The 14,729-nt window shown below is 44.0% G+C and overlaps 1 protein-coding gene across 6 annotated transcripts in view; it reads right to left on the bottom strand.

The window, feature by feature from the left end:
- Positions 1 to 14,729, bottom strand: part of ttll5 (tubulin tyrosine ligase-like family, member 5) — a 508,510-nt gene that overhangs the window by 8,832 nt on the left and 484,949 nt on the right. For 5 of the 6 annotated variants that reach the window (XM_063045983.1, XM_063045976.1, XM_063045953.1 and 2 more), the window contains exons 31-32: positions 13,742 to 13,959; positions 2,931 to 3,007 (exon numbers count right to left, since the gene is read on the bottom strand). In XM_063045983.1, the coding sequence (XP_062902053.1) occupies positions 2,931 to 3,007; positions 13,742 to 13,959 (295 nt within the window). Of the gene's footprint in view, positions 1 to 1,887; positions 3,008 to 13,741; positions 13,960 to 14,729 lie in introns of those variants that run through there. The other variant, XM_063045973.1, reaches the window with a different exon arrangement.

Below are 14,729 nucleotides of genomic sequence, written 5' to 3'. Positions count from 1 at the left end.
ATGGTTGCACCACCTATGACACACAGTGAAGCCCTTCATTATCAGAGCATGAACTTACAACACCCTTGTTAATCCAATCATGTTTCCACTGTGTAATAAAGAGTTATTCACACAGGGCCTCCTTCAACTGCCTATCCATCTCACGGCAAACACTGGGCTGCTAAACCTACAGAGCGCTGAAGATTAATCTACAGGCCCTCAGTTGATATAAGCCCTGGTCACCCATAGGCACGTGAACACTGAGATTGTTTGGGATGCTGGGGGATCGACAGTGGACAAAAGCAGGTTTCCTTTTGCTGCGGGACTGAAAATATTCACACCCAATACATAGTGGCAGTGGCAGCCTGACCATTTACCCCCTCACCCTCTTCAGTGCCTGACATGGTGCATCAGACACTCTCAAACCCCCACTCATGTCCCAAGGGATAGTCCCTCACCAGCTCCCTTCCCACTAATATCCCATTAGGCCCCTCATTGAATGCTGTTCTCATCCACTGATGTCCCATTGAATGTAGAACATTGAACAGTACATTACAGTACAGGCCTTTTGGCCCATTATGTTGTGCCAACCTTTTAAGCTACTCTAAGATCAATCTAACTTTTCCCTCACACATAGCCCTCCACTTTTCTTTCTAATAGTCTCTTAAGTATCCCTAATGTACTTGCCTCTACCACCACCAACAACAGGGTGTTTCATGTACCCGCCTCTCTCTAACATCCCCCCTTATGCTTTCCTCTAATCACCTTAAAACTATGCCCTCTCATTTAAGCTATTTCTCTTAGCTAAAAAGTCTCTGACTATCCACTCTATCTGTGCCTCTTACATCTTGTACATCTCTATCAAGTCACCTTTCATCCTCCTTCACTCCAAATGCAAAAGCCCTAGCTTGCTTAACCTTTTTTCTGAAGGCATGCCTTCTGGTCCAAGCAGCATCCTGGTAAATCTTCTCTGTACCCTCTCTAAACTTTCCATATCCCTCCTATAATAAGGCAATCAGAACTGAACATAATACTCTAGGTGTGATCTATCCACTGTTTAGAGAGATGCAACATTACCTTGGGGCTCTTGAACTTAATCCCCTGACAAATGATGGCCAACACACCATACACATTCTTAACCACTCTATCAACTTGCAAGGCAACCTTGAGGGATCTATAGATGTGGACTCCTCTGTTCCTCCACATTACCAAGAATCCTACCATTAACTTTGTATTCTGCCTTCAAATTTGGCATTCCAAAGTGAATCACTTCACACTTTTCCAGATTGAACACCATCTCAGCACAGCTCTACATCCTGTCAATGTCCTGTTGTAATCCATGACAACCAGAACTATCCACAACTCCACCAACCTTTGTGCCATCTATATACTTACTAACCCATCCTTCCATTTCCTCAGCCAAGTGATTTATAAGAATCATGAAGAGCAGGAGTCCCATATAGAATATGCTCCATCTGCGACAACTCTTCGCCTATTCCTCTGATGTTTGCCCAGCAGTTCTGGGGCAGACCATCCTGGTAAAGTCAAAACCCACTGGCATCACTGCCTGTCACTAACTGCCCACACACGCACTCCCACGGCTGAGTGGAATGGATGGCTCCCAACCTCAGGGACAGACTTTAGACCTTGTCTCCATCCCATTGGTCAGAACAGTCATCTCACTGGCTATTTCTACAGCTCTCAGCCCAGCCCCATGTGCCCGGGGCTGGGGTCCGACCGTAGGGCACAGTCAGAGCTGGCACAGGTGAAAGTGCACAGCCTCCCTCTTGCACTGTCCCATACATGGTTCAATGATTCTCACTTCTGAACATTTTCTTTTAGTGGTTGTAGATAGAAAAAAACCTGCTCCCATTTCATCCAATCAGCTGCTCAGTGGGGCAGTTGTTGAGGTGGGCATGCTGGAATCTCGTGAATATACTATCCAGTAGCACAAGCTAACACTCTTCTCTGTAGCTTGCATCATCCTCCTTTTCTACCTTTGCTTCACTGCTCCCAATTGCAGGGCCACTGTACAGATGCACAGCTGTTCCCTTCATTCAGTTCTTGAACCTGGCCAATGTCACCCATCTTACTCTAAACTCCTCATGATAAAGAGTTTCTATACTTTCCTGATGAGTGGTAAGTTGTATTCTCTAAAGTGAATGGTAAACTGTAAGAACATGGTCAAACCAAACCAACTTCGGGAAGGAAGCCCATAGTTTTCCCCTGTCTCACCTCTCCTCTGTCTCATCCTCCCTCCCTCAAACCCTCACTTTCTCTCTGCATCTCACTACACTTCCCTCCATGCCACCTCCCTATCCTTCTGGAATCCCCCTCTCTCTCTTGTTACAACCATTTTACCCTGTCAATTACTCTCTCCTCGCCCTTTGCTCTTCCTGACTGTCAATCTCCCCTCTAATGCCAAAGGGTGAGATGGTAGCATGGCAGCCAGCACAACACTCTACAGCACGGGCATTCAGGGCTCAGTTCCTGCTGCTGTCTGTAAGGAGTTTTCATGTTCTTCCTGTGATCACATGGTTTTCCTCTGGGTGCTTCCGCATGGGCTTGTTCTCACATTCCAAAGACGTTCTGTACAGGTTAGGGTTACTAAGTTGTCGTCATACCATGTTAATGCCGGAAGCATGGCAACACTTGCGGGCTGCCCCCAGCACATCCTTGGACCATGTTGGTTGTTGATGCAAATAACACATTTCACAATATCTTTTGATTTTCGATGTACACATGACAAATAAAGATAATCTTTAATCTTTAATGTGACATTAATAATGCTGTTCCTTTGGCTCTGGTGCTCCAACTGAGGACACAGCTGAATCTCCAGACCTGAAGCATTAACTATGTATCTGCCCATGGACGCTGTCTGACCTGCTGAGTGTTTTCAGATTCTCAGTGTTTGCAGTATTTGGGGTTCTCACTTACAACAAGTGTCTCACCTGTATTGCTGGGGAGGGTCAACTCGGCTGAGTACATCCGTGGAGCCCCTGACTGACGGCCATCAAAGGCAGTCACCCTGAAAGAAAAGAACAAGCAGCTTCACTTCATGCCCACCTCCACATACATAAAAGGTAGGCACAACATCATGAGCTGAAGGGCCAGTACCGTACAGCAATATTCTATGTTACATAGAACACATGGAACATAGAACATTACAGCACAATACAGGCCCTTCAGCCCACGATGTAGTGCCAACCTTGTAACCTACTCTAAGATCAAACTAACCCTTCCCTCCCACATAGCCCTCTATTTTTCTATCATCCAAGAAACTTCTACCACTCATGGTAGTGTATTCTATGCACTTACCGCTCTGTGTGTAAAAAAAAACTTACTTCTGACACCCCCCCCCGCCCATACTTTCCTCCAATCATCTTAAATGTATGACCCCTTGTACTGGCCATTACTGACCTAGTTAAAAGTCTCTAGCTGTCCACATGTTCCATGCCTCTTATCATCTTGTATACCTCTATCAATTCACCTCTCATCCTCCTTTGCTACAAACAGAAAAATCCTAGCTTGCTCAACTATCCTGTTTGATGAAGATTCTTGGCTTGAAGCATCAACTGTTTATTCCCATCCATAGATGCTGCCTGACCTGCTGAGTTCCTCCAGCATTTTGTATATGTTACACGCTCTCTAATCCAGGCAGCATCCTGGTAAATCTTCTCTGCACCCTGCCTAAAGCTTCCACACCCTTCTTGTTATGTATGCGCAGAGCTACAGTGACCTCTCCGAAACAAAGACATGTGCACTTGAAAGCCAGCACCCAAAAGTGAGAGACTCCCGCACATGGGAAGCCCAATCGATTTACTGTATCATCAAATGGTCACGTGCACAACTGCCACATCCCCGCAATCGATCTGATATACACTTCTTATAATGAGGTGACCAGAACTGAGCACAATATTTGTTTTAAGTGTGAACACAAAAACAAGCAGGCATGTGAAGGAAGATGTGAGAGAAAGCCCACTATCGCAGCCTGTGTGACAGGGCCCAGCAAGCAGCTGGATGTTAAATATATTTTACAGGGAGGGTGCAGTAATTCCAGTTCAGGAGTGCAATCTGGAGAAGGAGATGGTTCCCCTGGGCTTTGCTCTACTATTTTCAGGCTTAGTAATGTGAATTAATGTGTTACTTGAAGACTTATTCTGAACTTTGCGCTGGTCTGTGCCCATCCAATGTGCAGCTCCTGTCACAGTCAGTCTCTGCATTCTCTCTCACCTTCCCACTGAAACAGACAAGGGAAGCCTTTCTTCTGCTGGTCTGGGACCAGAAACACCAGTCCCATTTATGTTTCATTCAGCTCAGAAGCAACATGAAAGGAGAGACTGGGACTTAGAAATACTCTCTCATCACACGTTTTGTTGGATTCAGGTGTAGAATTGTCAATTTCCTTGTAGTTTTACTTTCATATGCTTGCTTATATGTTTATATAATCACCTATATATGTTCGGCAAATTTTCTAGTAATTGTGGTATAGCTGCTTCTGTATTTTTCTAGAAGCTTCTTAGATGTTATTTCTTCAGCAGGTATCATACTACTTGAAGCTGTCTATTCTAGATTAATTGTTATCACTGGAATGTTAACATTTCAGTCACAGCTGGTTTTCCAGAGCACGACCATGAATTCTTTGTCCTCAACTCTTTCTGTTTGTTCTTTATATTAGATTGTTCTTGGAGTAGGTTAAAGGGACGGCACAACATTGTGGGCCAAAGGCCTGTGCTGTGTTGTTCTATGTTCTTGCATCACTTAATGAGACAGCCATAAGCAACAAGTTTTATGCCTTATTCTTGACTTCCAAACCTCTGCATCGCAAAACCATTAAAAGATATACCTCTGGAAAGGAGTAAAAGAGGAAGCCCATTTTATGCTGCCTGATCCCACCAACAGAAGGAACTTGCCTGCCAATGCAGGGTTTTATGGTGCTGCTGGCTGAGCAACAAATAACGGCCCAGGATTGCGTAGGCACTCCAAAGCTCTGTGGGGTCTTTAACGGTAACCTGGATAGGCAGGCGGACCTCGCCATGTACCCGGGGAACTACACACCAGACAGTGCAACAATAATGACAGGGAAAATGACGGAATCCCAAGGGAAGAAGAGCATCCGGAAATGGACATTATACCCATAAACAGCCAGAATGTAATTTGAAAGGAAAACCTTGTTTGAGCAACCTTACTCGTGGTGTTATAGGTATGGTCTTTAAACTCATTATCTTTCCTCTCCAAGCTCCCAGTTCTTCCAGCTCTGTCAAAAAGCCTCAGATTGAAGCAATGTGGGTGTCCTTCTACACGAACCATTGGAGCTTATAATGCTGATTCAGGAAGGCAAACCTATTGGACATTATTACAAGGTGATCTAAGTAGAAGATCAGACACATCGTGTTATAAATCAATAGAACTTTGGAAACATATTTGGAATTCTGGGTATAATCTTGATTCCCTGTATAAGGAAAGATATACTTGACAAAAGTACAGTGAAACTTTCCCCGTCTGACTCCTGGAATGGTAACTTTGTCCTCTGAGGACAGATTAAGCTGATTGGAGAACATACCAGAAGTGGAGGCTCTGGCTGCCTGAGGGAACGGCTGAGGAAGGTGCAATAGGTATATTTAAGAACAGTGTGGATAGGTGTGTGGATGACAAGAGTTTAGAGGGATATGGGCCGAGTGTTGGGAAATGGGATTAGCTTCAATATACACCTTGGTCAGCACGGACACAAATGGGCCTTTTTCTGAGTTGTACAACTCTAACTCAGAGGGTCTGGGAGATCTGTGGACAGAGAAGTATTTGTTGTTTGTTGTTGTTCAGTCGAGTCCGATCCTTCATGACCTCATGGACCATAGAGTCTATAGGGTTTTCATGGCAAGATAAGGAAGTAGACTACCGAGCCTATTCCGCACAGATACTGCTGCTGCCCAGGTTGGGACCTGGCTGGGTTTGTAGTCAGGATCATCTACTTGAAATCCAGTGCTGATGCCACTACACCTCCAGCCGACAGAGAAGTATAGCTGATATTTAAGATCAAGACCCTTCATCAGGACTGATCCAGTCACCCACACAGTCACTGAAAGCTAAGCCACTGCTCAATAGAGGACTCGGGTAACTTTGTCACACCTCAGTACAAGTCATTCTCACCCCTCGATGCAGTCGTAACCCCGTTTCTCCCCATTCTCTTAAATAATGTCACTCTCACCTCAGGATCAGAGATACCAGCCCCCATCCTCCACACCTTCTATACATGACACTCTCGCCCCAGGATTCAGCAACATCACCGTCACCTTCTGAGACGTCCTTCATTCCCACACCCTCACTGCATGTCACTGTCACCCCAAGATCTAGGGACAACATGGTCACTCTCTGGGACTTTTCCCATTCTTATACCGCTGTAAACATCATTCTCACCCCAAGATCCAGGGATATCATCCCATCCCCCCATCCTCCCACATCCTCAATACACATCACTCTCACACCAGGACCCCAGGGACGCAGGCAATCATCATAAAGCCTTCAAGACCCCCAACATCTTCAGTGGGCATCAGTGAGTGGCAGGAACCTGAGGGGGGTCTGAGCAGTCTGTGGAACATTTCCCTAAATTCCTGCAACACACATACACACACACAATGCTGGAGGAACTCAGCAGGTCAGGCAGTATCTATTGAGGGGAATAAACAGTCAACGTTTTGGGCCAAGATCCTTCATCAGGAATTCCTCCAGCATTTTCTGTGTGTTGCTCAAGATTTCCAGCATCTGCAGGATTTCTTGTGTTTGTAATTTGCTGCCTTGTTCCCCCATGCTGAATCCAAGGGTGGCTGGCCGGTCTGCATCCCTCCATCAACTCTGAAACAAGCAGATGTAAGAACTTTCCTAGATTTTGGTTGGAAAACCACAGTCCACCAGTATATTTACTAAACTCTTTTACGTAAAAAAAAACAAATAACAGTGGTATGTTATCCTATTAAATCCAGTGCTGAGTTAAACACACACTCAATTCCCTGGGAAGTCTGGATAAGTACATGAGTCAACACAGTCTGAGGATGTGCTGGGGGCAGCCCGTAACTGTTGCCAGACTTTTGGCACCAACATAACATGCCCACAACTTACTACCCTAACATGTATGTCTTTGGAATGTGGGAGGAAACCAGAGTACCTGAAAGAAACTCACATGGTCACAGGGGGAACGTACAAACTCCTGACAGATAGTGGAGGGATTTGCTGGCACTGTAAAGTGTTATGCTACTGTGCAGTCCTATGAATATAGAGGGGTTGATGTAGAGAATATAGCTGTATCGGAGGGATAAAGCGCAGGAGCGTTGATATATGAGGTAAATCTAACAGAGGGTTAATGTGCGGGTCGATTAGTGCATGTTAATGTTTAGGGAGTTAACTGTCAGGACCGCTGCTCGCTAGCTGGCCCTGGCACACTGAGTGTTTATTCAGTAGAACTGGAATCAAATTTCTATTGAGTGCTTAAACTTCTCCGCATTTTTGTGGTTTTGTCAGTGTGGCTGGGCCCGAGTGTGGGAAAAAGAGAAACATCAGCAGAAAACCTGGAGCAAAACAAAGTGAAACAGGAGGGGGAGATTCCTTGGGAGCCTTAGACAAACGGTGCCGGCAGTTATGGGTGTGGGTGCCCCTGTGTCAGGCTCTGTAGGAGGGAGGGGAAGGTGGGTCTACCAGCTCAGGGAATGGATGTTCAGGATCCACAGGCGGAAGTACTGTTTGCCCTCTGTGGATTGGTTCACAGGGCCCGAGAGACAAAGGAGTACAAAAGACCTAAGGCTAAATTGGACAGTATAACCACCCACGAACCCCTGCTTTCCTCCGCCAAATCTCAGCAGCTGAGGCAGAGATCCCCTCCCCTTGAAATAGACGCCAATAAACAGCAATAAACAAGCTCGAGCACCACACAGTTAGATGGCTCAGATACCAAACACTCTGGAGGGACCCAGCTGTGATGGCCTACAAGTTACATCCTCTTCCTTTGGTACTAACCTCCTCCTCAGTCTAACTCCCTCCAAAAAATGTAACATTTTATCTTTAAGGATCAGTTCCCTGGAGATCTGCCAATCTTCCACTGTGATTGACCACTGTTCCAGGGTCCCCATTTCATCACCTTTACCCTGAGGGAAGGAAGCACCCTTGCTGTATGCTGCAGTGTTATAAACTATCAGTACAGTACAAGAGATTCTGCAGATGCTGGAAATCCAGAGCAACACACTCACAACACCTGAGGAATTCAGCAGGTCAGGCAACATCTATGGAGGGGAATGAACAGTCAAGGTTTTGGGTTGAGAGCCTCCCTCAGGACTGAAAGAAAGGGGGCAAAAATCAGACTAGGAAGGTGGGGGAGATGCAAGGAGTAGGAGGGAAGGAGGAGAAATTATTAGAGGTTAGAGAAATCTATGTTCGTGCTAGAAGGTTGGAGGCTATCCAGATGGAATATGAGGTGCTGCTCCTTCAGCCTGAGAGTGGCCTTATTGTGACAGTAGATGATGCACTGGACCGACATGTTGGAATGGGAATGGGAAGTTGAATTGAAATGGGCAGTGGCCACTGGGAAAAACTTCCTCTTTTGGTGGACAGAGCGAAGGCACTTGACAAAGTGATCTCCCAATCTACATTAGATCTCACCAATATAAATGATTACTAAGTTTTTGTTCTCCCTCACCCCCAAACAGAGTTCTGTCCAAAGCTGTAGAGGAGACCACACACCAGCCCCCACAGGCTCGCAGTTGAAGTATCAGCTCACCTGGAAGGACTGTTCAGGGCCCTGAATGGTAGTGATGCAGGAGGTGAGAAAGCAGGGAGGATAGACAAAGGGGAGTCAGTGGATGTTGTTTAATTTGGATTTTCAGGAGGCCTTTGACAAGGTGATGCACATGAGTCTGTTAAACAAGATAAGAGCCCATGGTATTACAGGAAAGATACGAGCATGGATAGAGCATTTGGCAGGAGGCAAAGAGTGGGAATAGGGTGGGCTTTTCCGCTTGGCTGCGGGTGAAGAGTGGTGATCCACAGGGGTTGGTGTTGGGACTACTTTTTCACGTAATATGTCAATGATTTGGGTGAAGGAATTGATGACTTTACGGCCAAGTTTGCGTACGATACAAAGACAGGTGGAGGAGCAGGTAGTGTTGAGGAAGCAGACTGTCTGCAGAAGAACTTAGACAAATTGGGCAAAGAAATGCCAGATGGAACATCGTGCAAAGAAGTGCATGGTCTTGCACTTTGGTAGAAGGAATAACTGTGTGGACTATTTTCTAAATGGGGAGAAAATTCAAAATTCAGTGTTGCAAAGGGACATGGGAGTCCTCGTGCAGGATTCCCTAAAGGTTAACATGCAGTTTGAGTCAGTAGTAAGGAAGGCAAATACAATGTTAGAATTCATTTTGTGATGACTAGAATACAAAGGCAAGGCTGAAGCTTTATAAGGCATGGGCCAGACAGCACCTTAGGGTTTAGAACACAGAGCTTAGAAGAATGAGGATAGATTTCTTTGAAACCTATTGAAAATTGGGAAGGCCTACACAGAGTGCATATGGAGAGGATGTTTCCTATAGTGCAGGAGCTTAGGAACAGAGGGCGCAGCCTCAGAATTGAGGGAAGTCCATTTAGAACAGAGATGAGGAAAAATTTCTTTAGCTAGAGGGTGGTGAATCTGTGGAATTCATTGCCGCAGATGGCTGTGCAGTCATTGGGTATATTTAAGGCAAAGATCGATAGGTTCTTGATTAATCAGGCCGTCAAAGGTTACGGGGAGAAGGCAGGAGAATGGAGTTGAGTGGGTTAATAAATCAGCCATCATGGAATGGTGAAGCAGACTCAATGGGCCGATTGGCCTAATTCTGCTCCTATGTCTTATGGTGTAGGGGCAGGTGTAGCACTTGTCCTGCTTGCAGGAGTAACTTACAGAGTGCTCTGTTTACTATTGGTGAAATGGCATCCACCTATCCATCACAGTTGGCCTGTTTACACCTCGGTACGCACATGCTCTCTGGGTGAAGGACTCCCATGGGTGTTTTGTTATGAGAACCGCACAGCTATGCAGTCACTTTTACCAATGTGCAGTAAGCACACAGTCATTTGGCTGCCTTATGAGAAATATAAATTGGTAAATTAGTTTATCATCACATGTACTGAGGTACTGTGAAAACTTGTCTTGCACATTGTTCATGTAGATCAATTCATTACAACAGTGCATTGAGGGTAAGCAATAACAGAATGCAGAATAAAATGAAGCAGCTATAGAGAAAGTGCATTGCAGGTAGACAATAAAGTGCAAGGTCAACCCCATTCTCCTCCTCCTCACTATAATCTTAAGGCACCTTTACTGATCAAGAACCTATCAACCTCTGCTTTAAATATACCCAATGACTTGTCCTCCACAACTGACTACGGCAATGTATTCCATAGATTCACTGCCCTCTAGCTAATGAAATTTCTCCTTATCCCTGTCTAAACTCTAAAGGGACACCCTTGTATTCTGAGCGTGTGCCTTCTGGTCCAACACTGTCCCACTATTGGAAACATCCTTTCCATATGCCTTCATGTACAACTAGGTGTCAGTAAAGATACCACAAATGATGCCTCTATTTCACAGCACTGGCACCTGGTGTGTATTGTATCAAGGGTATTGGGCCATGTCATAGCGCAGAAACAGGCTCTTTGGCTCACCTAGTCTGTGCTGAACCATTTAAGCTGTCTACTCCCATCAACCTGTACCATGGTATTAGCCCTCCATACCCCTATGATCCATGTACCTTTCCAAACTTCTCTGAAACATTGAAATTGAAATCATATCCTACACTTGCGCAGATAGCTCATTCCACCCTCACCATCCTCTGAAGTTTCCGCTCATTTTTCGCTTAAACATTTAACCTTTCACTCTTAACCTACGATCTGTAGTTGTAGTCCTATCCAGTCTCATTGGGAAAAAGCCTGCTTGCATTTACCCTATCTATAACTGCTCAAAATGTTGTATACCTCTATCAATTCAGATCGTCCAGTCCAAGCAATGTCCTTATAAATTTTCTCTATACCATTTCAACCTTACTTACATCTTTTCTTTAGGTAGGTGACCAAAACTGCACCCAATTAGGCCTCACCAGTGTCTTAGACAACTGCAACATAATATTCAATCCCCATGTACTCAATACTTTGATTAATAAAGACCAATGTGGCAAAAGCTTTCTTTACGACCCTATCTACCTGTGACACCACTTCAATGAATTATAGACCTGTATTCCCAGATCCCTTTGTTCTACCACACTCCTCAGTGCTCTACCATTAACTGTGTGAGACTAATTCTGGCTGGTCCTACTGAAGTGCAACACCTTGCACTTCTTTGCATTAAATTCCATCTGCCATTTTTCAGCTGGTCTAGATGCGGTGCAAGCTCTGATAGTCTTCCTTGCTGTCCATTGCACTCCCAATCATGGTGTCCTCTACAAATTTGCTGATCCAGTTAACCAGATTATCATCCAGATTGTTGATATAAATGACAAACAGACCTGGCACCAATCCCTGCAGCACTCCACTGGTCATATGCCTCCTGTCAGAGAGGCAACCATTTACTTTTCTCACAAAGCCAATGTCTAATCCAATTTACTACCTCATCTGAAATACCAACTGACTGAACCTTCTTGACCAACATCCCATGCAGGACCTTGTCAAATGCCTTGCTGAAGTCCATATATACAATATCAACTGCCTTGCCTTCATCAACTTTCCTGGTAACTTCCTCGAAAAACTCTTTAAGATTGGTTAGACACAACCTACTATGCCAGAATGTAGTGATCCTTAAAAGTTCTTACCAATACCTCCTCAATCTCTTCGATTACCTCTTTTAGAACCCTGCAGTGTAGTCCGTCTGGTCCTGGTGATGTATGTATCTTCAAGCCTTTCAGTTTCCCAAGTACCTTCTCCTTAGTAATAGCAACTGCACTCACTTCTGCTCCCGACACTCTCGAACTTCCAGCATATTGTTAGTCTTCCACAGTGAAGATAGATGCAACACACTTATTCGATACAACACACTTATTCAATGCATTCGCTGTTTCCTTGTCCCCTGTTACTACCTCTCCAGTTTCATTTCCCAGTGGTCTAATATCTACTTTTGCCTATCTTTTATTCTTTTTTTTTGTAATTTATTTTTTATTGAAGTTCATCATCAAACAAACATTTCCATAAGATGTATTTCAGATACTGTACATATATATCTTATAATCATATTTGTCACAAATCTCCACATAATATTTATCTGAGGTATACACTTATAGAAAGGAGAGGAAAGCAAGAACAATCAAAAGAAGAAAACTATGTACAAAGTAGGGAGTGATTTTTTTTATAACATATGCATTGACTTGTGAGAATAAAAATCAGGCCTATGAGGTGTTATGTAGTTAAATCATTTTTCCCAGTATGAATCAAATTGTTCCAACTTATGATTAACAGATGCTGTTATCTTCTCCATTTTGTAAATGTCCATTACAATTTCCATCCATACATTTAAAGTTGGGCTCTCCTGTGATAACCATTTCCTGGTGAGGGTCTTTTTACCAGCCACTAGCAGTATATTCATTAAATATTTATCTCTTTTCAACTATTCTTAAGGTATATACCCAAAATATATGGTCTTACTCTCTACGGGTATTACACATTTAAAGATGTCTTGTAGGGTATTATGTATCCCCCTCCAATAGTCTTTGATAACAGGGCATTTGCATTTTGATTTCCACAATTTCTCCAGCAAACAGGGAGGTTACTGTCATAATGGGATTTCTGAGAGGGTGTAATAAAATATCTTACCAAGTTTTTCCATCCGAACTCCCTCCATTTCTGTGAACTGGTACACTTCCATCGATACCTCCATGTTATTGTCCATTCTTCCTCAGATATTATTATCCCTCCTTCCTTCTCCCATTTTGTTTTAATGTATGAAGTCGAATGTGTTTTAAGATTTGACAAACCCTTATACAAGCTTGAAATGATTCTACTACCGTTGTCTGAAATCTTTTATTCTTTATATATCAGAAAAAAAGATTGGTGTCCTTTTTTGATATTATTGGCTAGCTTACCTTCATATTTCATCTTTTCCTTCTTAAGATATTTTTATTTATCATCTGCTGATTTTTAAAAATATCCCAATCCTTTAACTTCCCACTACTTTTTGCTCTATTATATGCCCTTTCTTTTGCTTTTATGTTGTCTTTGACTTCCCTTGTCAGCCACAGTTGCGTCATGCTGCCTTTAGAATACTTCTTCTTTGGATGTACCTATACTGCGCCTTCCGAGTTGCTCCCAACAACTCCAGCCATTGGTGTTCTGCCCCCTTCTAATCAACTTTGGCTAGCTCCTCTCTCATACCTCTGTAATTCCTTTTACTCCACTGTAATGCTGATACATCTGACTTCAGCTTCTCCCTCTCAAATTGAGGATGATTTCTATATATTATGATCATTGTCTCCAATGGATTCCTTTACCTTAAGCTCCCTAATCATATCCAGCTTATTTCACAACGCCCAATCCAAAACAACTGATCCCCTCGTGGGCTCAATCACAAGCTGTTCTAAAAAGCCATCACGTAGGCATTCTACAAGTTCTCTCTCTTGGGATCCAGCACCAACCTGATTTTCCCATACAGGCTGAGGGGTGTGTGAGGTTAGCCTGAGTCTCAGTCTGAGATTGAATAGACAAGGCAGTGTAAACATGGATCCCAGACGGAGCAATGGGTGTGTGCTGAGCGTCTTACCTGGGCACTCTCTGGATGCCTGTTTTTCTGGTCGTCCCCTGTTTGCTTGTCGGCGGTGGTCTTGGGAGAAGCAGAGGGCTGCCCTGAGATGCTTCCGGCTTCTGCTGCCGTGCTGGTCGCTGGGTGCTGTTCAGTGATGTTGGGCTGCAGGGAGCGAGCAGAGCTGGCCACTGGCTGCTGGCATCCATGTTTTGAAGGTGGTTCTCCGCAAATATGGCCTGTCACAACAAAATTAACCTTTCACTTAATGTCAACAAATCAAAGAGTTGATTATTGACTGTAGGAAGAAGCCAGAGGTCCATGAGCCAGTCCTCTTAGGGGATCGGAGGTGAAGAGGGTCAGTAGTTTAAATTTCTTGGTATTAATATATCAAAGGATCTATTCTGGGATCAGCATGTAAATTCCATTACAAAGAAGATTCGACAGCACCACTACTTTCTTAGAAGTTTGTGTAGATTTGGGACGTCACCAAAGCATTAACAAACCTCTAAAGATGGACAGTGGAGATTATCCTAATTGGTTGCATCATGGCCTGCTATGGAAACATCAATGCCCAGGAACGGAAAAGTCTACAGAAGGTGGTTGATATAGTACAGTCCATCAAAGACAAAGCTCTCCCGACCATCTATGATATTTACATGGAACTTTGCCACAAGAAAGCAGCATCTATCATCAAGGTTATTTTCTCTTCTCGGTACTTCCATCAGACAAGAAATAACAGTCAGCATAGACAACGGAGCCAGCTGATGTTGTTTATTTGGATTTTCATAAGGCCTTTCACAAGGTGACACACATGAGGCTGCTAAACAAGATAAGAGCCCATGGTGTTACAGGAAAGATACTGGCATGGATAGAAGATTGGCTGACTGGTAGGAGTCAAGAAGTGGAAATAAAGGGACCTTTTCTAGATGGCTGCTGGTGATTAGTGGTGATCCTCAGAGGTCGGAATTTGGACCACTTTTTTCATGTAATATGTTAGTGATGGATG

This window comes from Mobula hypostoma, chromosome 1 (genome assembly GCF_963921235.1).
Source record: "Mobula hypostoma chromosome 1, sMobHyp1.1, whole genome shotgun sequence".
NCBI lineage: Eukaryota > Metazoa > Chordata > Chondrichthyes > Myliobatiformes > Myliobatidae > Mobula > Mobula hypostoma.
This window is presented reverse-complemented; position numbering and strand designations above follow the sequence as displayed.